This window comes from Neltuma alba, unplaced genomic scaffold (assembly GCF_004799145.2).
Source record: "Neltuma alba isolate B1F8T4 unplaced genomic scaffold, ASM479914v2 tig00003240_pilon, whole genome shotgun sequence".
NCBI lineage: Eukaryota > Viridiplantae > Streptophyta > Magnoliopsida > Fabales > Fabaceae > Neltuma > Neltuma alba.
Window position 1 is genome coordinate 141014 of NW_021633202.1, and position 15364 is coordinate 156377.

A 15364-nucleotide genomic window follows, 5' to 3' on the forward strand; every position below is an offset into this window, starting at 1 on the left:
TTTTGCTGTGTGCAACATGTCTTAATGATGTGTGACAGTTATCAATACAGAAATCATTTGCACACAATGGGAGATATGTTGCACACAGCGGAAGGTATATTACACTCATTTATCATACTTGTATGTGCTCAAATTCAGGTCTTTTTAACAAATTAAATTTTCAAACGGGGATTTGTTTCTAAAGAAAACTTTGCCATGCCTCATTATTTGTACTCGATATTTTTCCGGCATTATAAAATTCCTTTGCAGATGAACTTCTTTGGTAATTTTATTTTCTGGTAAAAACTTTATCTAAATATCTAATTGCATAAAATTGACATGCCTTTAAGATTCTCTTTGTTATCGATGTACTTTGGCTTAATACCTTTTGTGCATGTGCTTGTTATCTTTCTGGGAACTACTGACGTCAAAGTTGAAACTATTCGTCTTCTGTATGGTGAGATTATGGATCAAGAAAGATTGAGTCGGCTCATACTGATTCTGCAAAGCAAAATGACCGCCGATCTAGGAAAAGAACTGCAAAAATGGCCATTTAGGGTTGAGACTTTTAAAGTCACAAATTCCAAATTATGTTAACTAGTTTTTTTGAAGGGTGTTGTAATATTCAAATGTTGTCAAGGTTTCTGTGAATTCTAATTTAATGGTGGATCTCAATGTTGGTTTCAAGGTGAGAGAGGCAAGAAGACTCTATCCATTTTGTGCATTTCAGTAATGAACGTTTTGAGTTGGATGCTTTGCTTTCTAGCGTTGCAAAAGTGTGAAAATTTCAGGCGTGAAGATTAACTTAACTTTGAGAAGTGTGGCTACTGGCTACAATAAATTTATATTTCTTTTGAGGACAATTAATAAACTACTTTCTGAGATCCAATGTACAGATCCGATAAGAAATTCTGCCCCATTCATTTCTTCCAGCAATGAGTTATCATTGCAATAAGCATTTTGGTGTTCTTGGAGAATTCTCCACTTGGTTGCACTTCAATGCTCGTCTGATTTTCTCAAAGGAATTTTCATTTCTCAAAGCAATAAGCACGATGCGCCTTGCTATTTGCTTGCTATATCGTACGTTCCATTACTATATTAATCTGCGAAATGTATAAACGCAAAGTGGCAGTAAGGTTGAAATTTTTAAGGGAATAAATATTTAATTAAACATTGAACTTACATAAACTTCAGTAATATTGGCTCATAGAAAGGAGTCCTCTGTATGATAATTCAATAAATTGGCTTGCTGCAGAGGAAAAAGTAATACAAGGATGAGTAAACTAACAGCTAGTTTAGTGAAAACACAAATCATCGTTTGGCCGATGAATAAAGGCAATATAGTTCTGCAATTCTTCTTAAATATTATACATAATTGCTTGGCTGATGATAAAAGCAATGTAGTTCTGCATTACCTGGAATATAGTTCTTCTTCTTCTTTGAGAACAAAGTGAGACCTGTGAATTGCACGGAATCTAAAGAATGAGACACCGCTCACAACATGTGAACAATGTGACTCTATTGATTTCATGTTTTATTTTAGTACATTAGTCAGATTATTTTTCTCTGACATCCCTATACAAGTGGAGTAATTTTATGACCTCATTTAACTTAGAATTTTGATTGTATATATCAGCTCGCATGCTTGCTAGAAACTGATAGGATGGCACGTTACTATGGGCTGGAGAAAGGACAAGTGGTCAAGATCAGCCACAGCCACACTGTTGGGCTCCTTGAGTCCTTTGAAACCTATCGTTGTGTAGTTTAATATTTTCATTGCATTGTGACGTCTTATGGAACCATGAGAATCTGATTTAGGAGAAATCAAAACAGAATAGGTACTGCTAAGTTCTGGGTTTCAAAATACAATCATCATCTTACGGAATGATCCTTGGCTTGTCACCTGGCAATTTGCATGTCCATAATTTTAAGAATGCATCTTAAAACAATAGATGTTAATAGATAGAAGCGCTCTGTAATTTCTAGTGTGAAAACCAAGGTTTTCTTGAAGAAAATATTCAGATTACCTTGTACACGTTAAAATCAGTTATGAATCCAAAACCAAACACCTCTACGAATGCCAAAATCAATTAAATTATCCATCCCAGCTGGCCTATCTTGGTCCCAATCACTTTAGGACCAAAGGAACCCGTCTTGAGTTGGACTTGGACGAGATAGTCCTAAGGTCGGGACTAGAAGGAGACCAAGTTGGAAAGAGATCGGGTGGGATATGACTCTTACCCTTGGTCCGGTTTGATACGAAGCATTAAAAATGAAAGATAAGGATTATGATTGTAATTGAAAAAAAAAATTATTAGAAAAATATTTAGCTTGAGTAATTACTTGTTACATAGGATTAGACAAATCCATGGAGATGTGATTGGGAAATACTACATTTCTTGGTGGTATTCTCCAATCTCACATATATGAGTTTATCTAGTTTCATGTAATAAGTAATTAATCATGTTAAACACTCTTCTAATAGATTTTTTTCAATCTCAATTCCATATGTATCCCTAATTTTCAATGCTTTGTACATAAGTCCCTGTCCCATAACTCACCCCTTGTATTTATTTATTTGCTTTTTTTTTCTTTGCCAACGTATTTATTTATTTTCTTCATGTTAGTGTTCTTCACTCCTTAAATTCCGTCCCTCATCACTCATCAGGTACATTTAATTTAAGCATTTGCCATCTATAACTTGAATAGACTTTTTCAGCCTTGATGTTCCCAAACAAGATTTCTGCGGCTCTGTTCTGGATGATCGGCGTACAATCTGATTCATCGCACAAATATAGATACCGAAAAGTATACCTATTAGACAAGTCGATATGGCTAACACGGAAAATAAAAGAAATTTCACTGTGCTGACCATTAGAAAGAACATTCTGATTAGAAATACTGAAGTAAAGGCAGATATGGCAGAATAATATCTTTTCCCGGGACTCCTCCTTCGTTCAAACCAAATCTCTCTTTTTTCTTCAGCGTTTTCTCGATTTGTGCGTGTCATCCTTGCGCAGGGGCCATGCTAGTCCTCTATGGATTGTTCCAATTTTATCGATGTCCCTGAAGGGACTTTTAATTTCTTCAGCTTTTTCATGTCTCCTTCAACCTCAGCTAAGCTCAAAACCCACAGCTTCTTAACCCTACACGATGATTTTGCATCAATTGTCCCACTCAGATTCCAATTTTCTAACCTGATTTCTTCAGTGTTGGTACCTTGAGAATCGCACTTAACACCCTTCAACTACATCATCATGCACGGATGTGGTGAGAAAGCCCTACAGCAAACCATTACTGTCTTTAATACCCGTTATAAGTTCACTGAAAAGTGAAAAAGCAAGCACCAAGTGGTATAACATCACTGAATATACGGAGGAACACACAAGACGGCACACACCTGAAAACAGATGGGAAAGGTCGACCTTGGGAAGCAACGAACGCCAGCAGGAATTAGACGAAATGCAGACATAAAGAAAGGTCCAGATTTGGGAATCACCTCCTTCATGGCCACCGTAGTCATTCCCGAAAAGAAGAAAGGCGGCACTAACACTGCCCATTCCAACAACCTCTTTACAGAAATTCCTAACGATTCCACTTCAACCGATTTCTTGTTTTCTTCATCTGGCTGGCACTCAACCTCTTGCCCTGTTCCTACACAGTCAATGTCTGATGGCGGAAGTAATGAATCCTCCAAGTCCATTTCCGTACCACTGGTCGTGCACTCACGGTGGGAATCCGTTTCGAAGTCTCGCTCTCGCATCCATGCCCTCGCCTCCATCCTGCCTTCTTTTTCCGTTGATTCTCTCATGACCCTCGCTGATTCCGACTGCCCTGCCCTTTCTCTCCTCTCCTCTCTCATGACCCTCTCGGATTCCAACTGCCCTGCCCTTTCTCTCCTCTCCTCCCTCGATGCCTACTCCGCTATCGCTTCCGGTTAAAGACCATCTCCGAAACTGAATCCCACAACATGGCGATGATGGCCAGCGATGCTTGAGAATAAAATTCAGTTAATTTTGAATCATCAGAGTATAAATCAAATTCATATGGAATGGTTGTTTAAAATCAAAACCAACTATTTGCTTAGTCGTGGCAACCTCAACAACCCTACGCTCTACATTTTACAATTGCCAAAAATTAATTTTGAGAATGCGCAAAAGTTCTCTATAATATGGATTTTTTTTTTGGGTGGTGAAGTATTATAGAAAAAATGACAACAAAATACTACATAAAAATAAAAAAGACAAAACAGGCATCCAAATAATCCTATCCCTTTTTCTTCTTCCTCTTAATTACCCTCGGCTTTTCCACCAATGAAAAAACTAGGGTTTTTTTTTAAAATTAATGATAATAAAATTTTATTTTATTTTATCTTTTAGAATTACAATTTTTTTATTTTTTTAAATATAATATGTTACAAAGTGCATGCATTTCAGTCATTAAAAATCCAAAACACTGCATGGAAAATAACAATAAGAAAAAAAGAAGACGTACCAAAGCGACGCACGAATCGAAGCCTGCGTGACTCCTTAGCTTCTTCACGCAACCAAAGCCAACGATGATAAATCTCATCCGATATTCTGCGCAAATTAGGAAGAGCTCGTCCGTGACGAGCTGTCTGAGGTGGCAACTCTGATGGATCCACATAATAAAACATTGAAGATAGCCGCCGACTTTCTTTTTCAAAATACTTCATAATCTGGACAATTTCATCCACACAGATGGTTGAGGTTGCATAGATTTTGGAGAAAACCATGATGGCCATCATGATTTCCTTGATGCGTCTGGAAGGGAACAGTTGGGTTTCTTCGTCTGAGTTGAGGATGTCAGGAACGAAGAGACGAATCACGCCTCCACTAAGAAATGGGTAGAGATCACCCCTGAAATAGGAGCGGGGATCTGCCCACAAGCTGAAGACGGCTCTTGCTCCTTGCATGCAGGCGATAGAAGAAGTTCCTGCTCCTTGCGCCAGCCAATCAAACGCTCCACTCACAAGGTCAGCACTCATGGGTTCTGCTTTTGCAAGAAACCAAATGAAATAAATTCAAAGCAAGTTAAATTTGATTTGAACAATATAAAACTACAAAACACAAAATATAACACATTATTTTATAAAGTGCTAAATCTAAAATTGTTTAAACGGAAAATCCTACAAAAAAAAACTGAAAATTATTAAATCCTAAATCAAGAATTTTTACATAAATACTACCTCCGGTCCTTAATATAAGATCTCGTTTGACTTTTATGTTGGTCATAAATATAAGATCCCAATCCATTTTATATCTCATATTTACTCAATTTTTTCTAAGATGGTCCTTCTAACAATTATAGTTTTAGCCAACATACTTAATTAGTAAGGATATTTTAGGAAAGACAACACTTATTTATTACAAATAACTAACTTAACTGTTTTCCTTAATTTCCTCAAATTAGTCAACTAACTCTTATAATTAAAACCGGAAGTAGTAAATTGTTATTTGCAAATCAAGCCCAGGTAACATATCAAAATGTAAAAATTTTAATTTCAGATTTAATAATTTCCAGATTATTTCTTATGGGATTTTTTTGGGTTCAAATTTAATGAACAGACCAGAGGAAAAGTAAGGAGGAACTAGAGAGAATTCGACCATCAATTAATCACTTAATGTTGGACCGATACCCAAACATACACATGGTCACACACACACACACACACACACATATTTGTTTTTTGGATTCGATGGAAAGGAGAGGCAAGGCTACTATACGATTGAGGATTTACATCCTCAAGGGAAGTCAAGATCCTCGGGTTCAGACACTCGAACGCTTGGTGCACTCTCCAGGGCACGTTTCGCAAGAAAGTCTGCTATTATAAAAAATTGACGCAAAGTTGAATTTTTATGGTTTTCCTAACACGGACGAATTTAGGATTGGATACGTAAGGAGCAAGAATTTGGAAAAAGAAAATGCATGGGGGGCTGTAAAGTGCTCAAAATATTTTTACAAGTTAAAAAAAAAAAAACTACTTCGAGAAAATCAAGAAATTGTTGGTCACAGATTCGTCAATGTTTTAACATAACCGACAACTAGTTCAAAATCTAGACCAACTTGTTGATAGTATCAAAATAGTAGCTGTTCTAGTGGCAAACATTAATGCATTTTATAAACCTCTTGTTTTGCTTCAAATAATTCATGAAAAATTACATATAAGACCCAAATAAAAGATATATTCACAAGTGAGTTCGGTGAATTCGTTGAATACTCCTTTCAAGTCTGTGGAGACTTCATATACCCCGCGCCTTTAGCTAAAGTTGGCCAGAGTACACCAGTCATGGAAAATAACTTGAGCATTTATATTGAAAAGAATATATTACCTCTGATCCTTAATATAAGACATAATTAATTAATTTAGAGAGATTAAGAAAATCACTAAATTACTTTGAGATTTTTATATTTATTGTTCTTTTCCAAAATAATTTAACTTACTTATAAATTGATATATAATTTAATGATATACATAAATATTTTAGAGAGATCATGTAAATATGTTATAATTAAGTAATTTAATAATTTCCTTAATCTCTCTCTATTAGTCAACTAGATCTTATATTAAGGACTAGAAGTAGTATTGCGCTAACACAAAATGCAAGAAACATGGGGCATACCTTGATAAGGCGTGATTTTTTGGATTGACTCTGCAAATTTTGTTGAATTTGAATCCTCATTGATTTCATCTTCGAGCTCTCCCCAATCTTGAGGTGGTGGTTGTTTCTTTTGCCACGAGTTGCAATCAAGGTGTATTCTAGTGTCCTTGAATCGAATATTTTCCAAGTCATTTTGTTGCCTGTATACATGAACTGCTATAGAAATTTCTTTTTCCATTTTTATCTTTCGTGCTTTGCTCTTGATTGAAACCCTCACATGATTCCATCCATTTGCAAGACGGGGTCTAACCTTCTCAATTATGCTTTCCATATCACATATGTATATATGATTGGCCAGTATAACTGATTTTGAAAGCCACCCAGAAGAAATATGTAACTTGGTATCATTGATGTGCATTGAGAATACACATTTGTAAGGACCAACTGGGTCATTTTCAAAAAGAAACCAAAGAGCAAATTTTGGGACCTTATCACGAATCCAAAAAGACACGGAGCTTCCTCGACTATAATAGTCAAGCCATTGAGGGATTCTTTTTCCTGGCAAGATAAAGTTTCTTTTCCCATTTCCAAAGTAGAATGCCTGCAAATTACATATAATACCATAAAATGATAAATAAACTGTAAGTACCTAAGGAAGATGATTAAGAAAAGATTAGGGAGGGGGCAGAGACCTGATCCAATACTCTTTTTTTGGATGACTTAGACAAAGAAGTGCAACCTATGGCCCTGAATGCTTCCAATTTTGGTGGCATCCTCACAATTTTTTGCAATTGCACACAATGATCCAAGAAAAGATACCTTAAATTCTCACATTCTTCTATGCATGCTGGGAGAGTTGTGAAACTATTAAACCTTAAATCTAACTGTACAACGTCAGGAATACGAGAGACACAAAGAGCAAGAGAGTCATTTGTTAAGTTGCAATTTGAGAAACAGAAATGTCTTCTTGAAGACAAGGCTAAGTTGCATTCTTTCTCTATCTCTTTGGTCGAAATGGTTGCGCTGTCTAAGCTTGCTTCTTTTTCACCTTCGCATTTCCTGAAATGCTTCATCCCTTCACAAAAATTTGTTGATAGTTCCAATAGTTTTGGCAACTTACAAATACTAGCTGGTAATTGCTTAAGATTAGGGCACGCCTCCATGTTTAAGGTTTCAAGCCCAACGAGGTTGCAGATTGAAGATGGCAGTATTGCAATGCCCGTACTCTCCAAATCAAGTGCCTTCAACTTCTCCATCTTGTCTAATATCTCAGGAAAACTTTGAAGACTTGAACAACGAAAGAGATTTAGATCTTCAAGTGATATTAGCTTAATACTAGGAGGCAAAGTCCTCAAGTTTTTGCATCGCATAGCACTCAATCTTTTGAGTTTACCCAAGAATCCAAGGGAATCATGGATTTCAATTAAGTTTGTACAACCATCAAGCCACAATTCTGTTAAATTAGGAACTCCCGACAGGTTTGGTAATTGGCTCAAGGATTTACAGTTGCTAAAATTCATGCAACTTAAACTCTCCAATTTCTGCAAAATTCAAAATGGGAAAAGAAGTTAGATAAAGAAAATGAAAAAAGCGCTTAGTTTTACAAGTACTTATATAAGCATACCTTATTAAAAGGTAGGAGCACCACACAACTATTGGACAAATCAAGATGGACGAGTTTTTTTGGATGAAAATTAGATGGCAAAAACTCAAAAGGGTACCCCTTCCATTCTAACACGCAGAGACTATTTGGGAGATATTTGATGCCTTTAGAAAAGCTTGCATTCTTTATGACAAGCACTTTGAGCTTCTTCATTTTCATGAATGCCTTGCCATTCCATTGGATTTCTTTATCTTTGGGTGAGTCAAGAATCATGACTTCAACTTCATCAGTGCCCTTTAAAATGAAAAGCACACAATAAGTGCCAAATTTTAGGTATACAAAAGTCATATAAATATAAGAATTAAAGAAAGTCATATGCGTGTTGTGCTCTTACCGTGTTATTTTGCAACACATCAATAATGTCTTCATAACACCATAACCTGTTGCGTTTCCCAGGCTCTTTTCGTGATTGTTGCCGAACAATTTCCTTACCCATATCTTCAATCAAGTCATGCATTATCACACGATCTTCTTTAATCTTTATTAGAGATTTATCTGTCAACACATTAATGGCATGTGTTGGTTCAACACCACGAAAACTCATCATCATATTTATGACGTCTCCCAACTTCTCACCATTAAAGAAACAGGCCAAGTCAAGAAAAATTTCCTTATGCTGTTCTCTGCTTAAAGCATCATAGCTTAATTTAAGGACTTTAAAAACGTCTTTATCAGGTATTCTTTCATATTCATCTAATGCAGAAGTCCATTCATCAACTCTTTTATCACACAAGTTAGAGCCAATCATTTCCAAGGCTAATGGAAGGCCACATGAATATTTTATGGCACGATTCAGAACATCCATGTAATGATCTAAATCCCCCGTAAGCCCTTTAAAGCCATGCCTTTTAATTAACCGAAGAGATTCATCATCACTTAACCCCTTGACATCATAAATTCTTTGAATTCCCCGACTTGCTAGCAACTGTTTATCCCTTGTCGTGATAATGATTCTGCTTCCTAGGCCAAACCATTCACAGCTTCCAGCTAATGCTCGTAATTGCTCCACTTTGTCAACATCATCAAGAATTAAAAGAATCTTCTTGTTTTGGAGCCTATTCTTTATTATTGAAATTCCTTCATAGAAATCACCCAATTTGAGTTCCTTCACCCTCACCAATTTATGAAGTAATGTCTCTTGAAGATGTGACAAGCCATGCTTGTAAGAAATTTCTCTAACATTAGAAAGAAAACACAAACCATCAAAATTATCAGCAACTGAGTTATACACGGCTCTTGCAATTGTCGATTTACCTATCCCACCAATGCCACAAATTCCAATCATCAGTGGGTTTTTGTTGGACCCAAGATCTAGAAGTGAGATTACTTCTTTCCCCCGAAACTCAAGGCCAACTGGATAATCCACAACTTCTAAAAGAGTGTGATTAATCTTGGCAGAGACTTCACGAGTAATCATCTTAATATGCTCCTGTTCTTTTGTAATCCTGCGCATAAAAGTTTATCCCTTATTCAAACCAAATGTGTGTGTGTGTGTGTGTGTGTTGATGGGCCAATTATAAAACGAAATGGAATGAGAATGAGGATAAAATAAATAGACAGGTTTCAAGATGAGAAATATCTTGTACATGCCTCTAAATCATGAGTTTACAATTACGAATAAGAATTTTAGAAATATAACACATATTTCATATTGTCGATAAATTAAAGTGTTTTCGCTCTCGGAGTTGCAGGACACAAGCTCTTTTCTAATATAAATGGTTAAATATGCTTATTCTGCAAGGAGCATAATTTTAACTTGGGTCACAGTTATAAGAAAATATATTATATTCGTATAATTTCGTATGAGTATAAAATAAAAAGAAAGTGAATGTATTTTACTTACTATAAAAATCTAAAAAATTGGATGGAAAATAATAATAAGAAAAAGAAGGGTACCCAGGTTGAAAATGCCAGCCTGACAAGTCAGCTGCTTGAGTCAAAGCCCACCTCCACTTTTGCAACTTCACATCCTTTCCCTCCAATCTGTTCTGCAGATCAGCCAAAGCTTGTCCATAACGCCCTCTCTGATGTCGCACATCTGATGGATCCACATGATAAAACACTGAATATACCATCCGACTTTCTTCTTTGAAACACTCAATAATCTGGACAAGTTCATCCAGACAGAAGGTTGAGGTTGCATAGTTTTGGGAGAAAAGTATGATAGCCATCCTGGATTCCTTGATGGCTTCAGAAAGAGATGGTCGGATTTCTTTGCCTGCATCAAGGGATTCATCATCAATGAAGGTCCGAATCCCTCTTTGACGAAGAGACTCATAGAGATGACCGACGAAAGTCAGGCGAGTATCTTCCCCCCGAAAGCTTAAAAACACATCATAACTCCATCTGCGGGTGACGGAAGAAGATCCTGCTCCTTGCGCCATGATACAGTAATCTCACAGACCTGTGAACTCGTAGGTTTATATTAATGTAAGTTGCCAACAGCGGGCTTCCCTGAAGGATCGTCAGGTTTCCTTTTCATTTGGCGGCGCTCTGAAAATAATATAAAGACGAGTGCTTAATGGTCAAAAGCAGAACCAAAAAGGGGAAAGGCAAATTCATCTCATCAGATAAAATCGACAAAGAATTTCAACTTGACTTCAGCCGGCAGCCACCAGTGGACGTTCAGGAGTGAATGAGTGAATAATAGTTTGATTCTATAAAAAGTTGGGATCTTTATGGTTGATCTTCAATCGGCCCTGTCTGGCAAACCTCTTTTCCAACAACGGGGAATGGGACTCGAATTGAAATCAGGGAGAACACCATGAAGGGAAGGAGAGGGAGCTTGGTGAGATGCAAACACACCAAGTTATTTGATTTGTGCTTTCGGTGCTGGTAAGTCAAGCGTGACCCAAACGACATTTCCTTTAGGAAACAAAGCAGAAAAGAACAAATATCAGTACAATTATTTCGTTGCTCACCCCCCGGGGGGATCAGTACAATTATTTCAAATTTTCTTTTTATTAATTAATTGGTAGCTTCATTTTGTCACTAGCTGGTCAAAAGGTGACAGGTGGATTACAGGCTATTAATGATTCATTTGTACGATGAATTTTTTTTAAAAATAATTATCACTAAGTTTTAATAATAAATTATCATTTACTCTTATAAAATTTGTCATAATAACTTATTTTATTGTCATTAAGACTTGGTAATCATGATTTTTGCTTGGGATTTCGTTGCAGTCCTCCCTAATTCATTTGCTTATTTGCTTGTGGGACTTGTTTCCTAACATCTTTTTACTTCCTCCCTCTCATTACATTTGTATTTCAGCATAAAAAATTTAAATAGGCATGAACACTGCGTGGACATAAATAGTTGTATATTACCTCCAATCTTAAATATAAAAATTAGTATAAAATATTTTATTAATCTTAAATATAATATTTCCATTTACTTTATTTTCTAAATTTATAATTTTTTCTCCAAATTCTCCTTACACATATTAAGGATTATTCATTAATATAAGAAGTATTTTTCAATACAAATAATTATATGAGTATTTTAAAAAAATCAATACATATTTTTTATAAAGTATAACTTAACTAATTTTTTTAATATTTACATATTAGTAGTATTTTGTGTGAAAATTAATTATCTAAGCATGCAAATATCAGAAAGGTTCCGTGATGAAGTCATCTTTTAATTTCCATCCTCTCTCTCCTTCATCTTCTCTCCTTTCTCCACCAACTCTATGCTTCTTGTCTACGCCGTGTTACTTTCATTTTCTTCCTTCCACACTCAAAGTACATTTTCTTCTTCTTCTTTTTTGGTATTTTAGGCCCATCCTTTTCCTTGTTTTTTCCTTATTATATCTTTCTTCTTCTACACTTTAGGCTTTTAACGCTAAGACACGAATCCCGCTTTGATGAAGAGACTCGTAGAGATGACCGATAAAATTCAAGCGAGTATGTTCCCCTTAAAAGCTAAGAAACACGTCATAACTCCATCTCTTCGCCATGATCCAGTAGTCTCGCAAGTTTGTGAAGACCGAAATGAAAGTTCAACTTGTAGGGTTTGTATTAATGTAACCGTCCCTTAGTCTTGCATAGTTTCCAAGAGCAGGCTTCCACGAACGTTCGTCGCATTTCCTTTTTCATGTGATGGCCTGGCCCTCTGTAACGCGTATATATAAAAACAAAGTGCACAATAGTCAAAAGCAAACCCAAAAAGAAAGGGGTGGGACAAAGATAAATCACATCATCAAATAAGATCGACAATGAATTTTTCATTTTTGTTTGGAAAAAAAACAGAAAAATAACACTTGAATTTCATAATGCCCAGATAATATGATGAATTTGAGAAATCTCAATTTGGTCTCTTGAGATTATCATGTTAAAAGAAAAGATCAAATTGCCCTTTATTTTATTTATTGTTTTTAAAATACCAAAGCTCCCACTGGCCAGCCGGTCGATCGCCGGAACTTTAGCGGCAGCAATCACTGGAGCTCTGAGAATCGGCTGATAATTGGTCACCGGAGCTCCGGCGGTAGGAAATAATTTTTAAAAAAATTTTTACAACTTCAGTATAATGACTAACAACATTTGTAACAATATTAACAACTTCAATATAGCAATTAACAACAAGTTTTCTGGGAAATTCAACCAGTTTCGGCAGCCGAAAACAATTTTTTTGAAAATTTTTATGATTTCAGTGTAATGGTTAACAATTTTTGTAACACTATTAACAACTTCAATATAGTAATTAACAACAGGTTTTCTCAGAAATTCAACAAGCTCCAGCGGCTGGAAACAATTTTTTTTGAAAATTTTTACAATTTCAGTATAATAGTTAACAACTTTTATAATGCTATTAACAACTTTAGTATAGTAGTTAACAACCGGTTTTCTGAGAAATTCTACAAGCTCCAACAGCCAGAAACAATTTTTTTGAAAATTTTTACAACATCAATATAACGATTAACAACTTTTGTAATGCTATTAACAACAGGTTTTTCAAGAAATTCAAAAAGTAATATTTTTATAATTTCAATAATATCGTTAATAAGTTCCGTAACTCTATTAACAACTTAAGTATAATATTTAACAACAGGTTTTCTTAAAAATTCAAAGAAATGGCATTTTTATAACTTTAACAACTTTTTTTTTTGAAAATTTTTACAACTTCAGTATAACAGTTAAAAACTTTTGTAACTCTATTAACAACTTTAGTATAATAGTTAACAACAGGATTTTCAGAAAATTCAAAAAGTAGCATTTTAGAACTTCATCAATGCTGTTAACAAACTCAAAAACCTATTGTTAACTGCTTTACTGAAGTTATTAATAGAGTTACAAAAGTTGTTAACCGTTAGACTGAAGTTATAAAAATTTTCAAAAAAATTGTTTTCTACTGCTGGAGCTCTGATGACCTATTGTTGAATTTCCCAAAAAACATGTTAACTGATATACTGAAGTTGTTCATAGCATTACAAAAGTTGTTAACAGTTATATTGAAGTTGTAAAAATTTTCAAAACAATTGTTTCCAGCCGTCGAAGCTTGTTGAATTTCCCAAAAAAACTTGTTGTTAGCTGCTATACTGAAGTTATTAATAGCGTTACAAAAGTTGTTAATCTTATATTGAAGTTGTAAAAATTTTCAAAAATGTTGTTTCCAGCCGCCGAAACTTGTTAAGTTTCCCAGAAAACTTGTTATTAACTGCTATATTGAAGTTGTTAATAGCGTTACAAAAGTTATTAACCATTATACTAAAATTGTAAAAAAATTTTAAAAAATTATTTTCGACCGTCAAAGCTTGTTGAATTTTCTAAAAAACTGTTTTTAATTGCTATATTAAAGTTACTAATAGCGTTACAAAAATTATTAACCGTTATATTGAAGTTGTAAAAATTTTCAAAAAAATTATTTCCAACTGTCATAGCTCTGGTGACCAATTGTCAGCCAGTCACCGGAGCTCCGACGACCAACCGGCCAGTTAGTGGAGGTTTTGGTATTTTAAAAACAATAAATAAAATGAAGGGTAATTTGGTCTTTTATTTTAACATGATAATCCCAATGACCAAATTGAAATTTTTTAAATTTAGCAGACCATTTGGGCATTATGAAATTCAAATGTCATTTTTCTGTTTTTTTTTTTTTTTTTTTGTTTTCGTAAAACAGTCCCGTTGATGGGTTCAACGGACCAGTAGAACTCGCCCACGTCTGGCAAACTCCTTTCCAGCAACGGGGAATGGGACTCAAATTGGCATCAGGGAAAACCCCGTCAAGGGAAGGAGGGGGAACTTGGTGATATGGAAACAAAAAGAAGAGAAAACAGAAATAAGCTGTAAATCATATCAGAACTCATCTTTTAATTTTCATTCTATCTCACCCTTTTCTTCTTTCCTTTCTCCAACTCTGCTTCTTGTCATCGCCGTGGTCTTCCAATTTTTTTCTTTCCACATTCAAAGTACATTTTCTTCTTCCTTTTTGGCATTCTAGGCCCATCCTCTTCCCTTGTTTTTTCTCCCCTTATCATATCTTCTCGCGCGCTTTGCGCTTTTAACGCTAAGCATCACCTTCTTTCACATGTAGCTACCCCCTCTTCCTCCATTTTCAGCTTTGGTTTTTGGACCATCGGAATTTATCAAGACCATGTTGACCATTTTTTACCAATTGAATTACATTCTCAGTTTTGCAGTCAACCAAAACGGATTGGTCACCGATTTGCTAGTTCATAGTAGCCAATCCAATCTTGTTTCTATCACATTGCTATTCATGAATAAGTCTCCATTGAGGTAAAATTTACGTGGGTGTTCTTGAGGTACGTAGACGAACGCTAACGAGTAAAGCTACAAATACAGACCCTCGCACACGACATAAATATAATTATACGCATACATATGTGTACATGTTGCAGTATCATTTCTTAACAATAGAGTATATTTGTCCGCTTGTATTAATACAAGTCATTTACACACACGTTCATGTAAACTTCTATGTGAACTGCCCCCAAAAAATAAACCACCATACATATGTAAACTTGGGCAAAAAAGTCAACTTTCCATGAACATTGCGAAGCACGCATGGCATAGATTAGAAGACAGATCACCTCAGTAACATATTGCATCAAGATGAATGAAAAGTTACATGCTCAACA

General features: G+C 35.3%; 1 protein-coding gene and 1 pseudogene across 1 annotated transcript; both read right to left on the minus strand.

Moving 5' to 3' along the window:
* Window positions 1-2943: 2943 nt before the first annotated feature.
* On the minus strand, window positions 2944-3055 carry LOC114741032 (uncharacterized; annotated as a pseudogene).
* A 1616-nt stretch (window positions 3056-4671) lies between these two features.
* On the minus strand, window positions 4672-11021 carry LOC114741030 (TMV resistance protein N-like). Its single transcript, XM_028929291.1, has 7 exons — window positions 10162-11021; window positions 8600-9710; window positions 8227-8499; window positions 7295-8143; window positions 6624-7203; window positions 4776-4992; window positions 4672-4678 (listed from the first exon to the last, which is right to left on the minus strand). Exons 1-7 carry the CDS (start codon window positions 10647-10649, stop codon window positions 4672-4674), a joined length of 3525 nt encoding a protein of 1174 aa, XP_028785124.1. The 5' UTR covers window positions 10650-11021.
* Between the last annotated feature and the right edge of the window lie 4343 nt (window positions 11022-15364).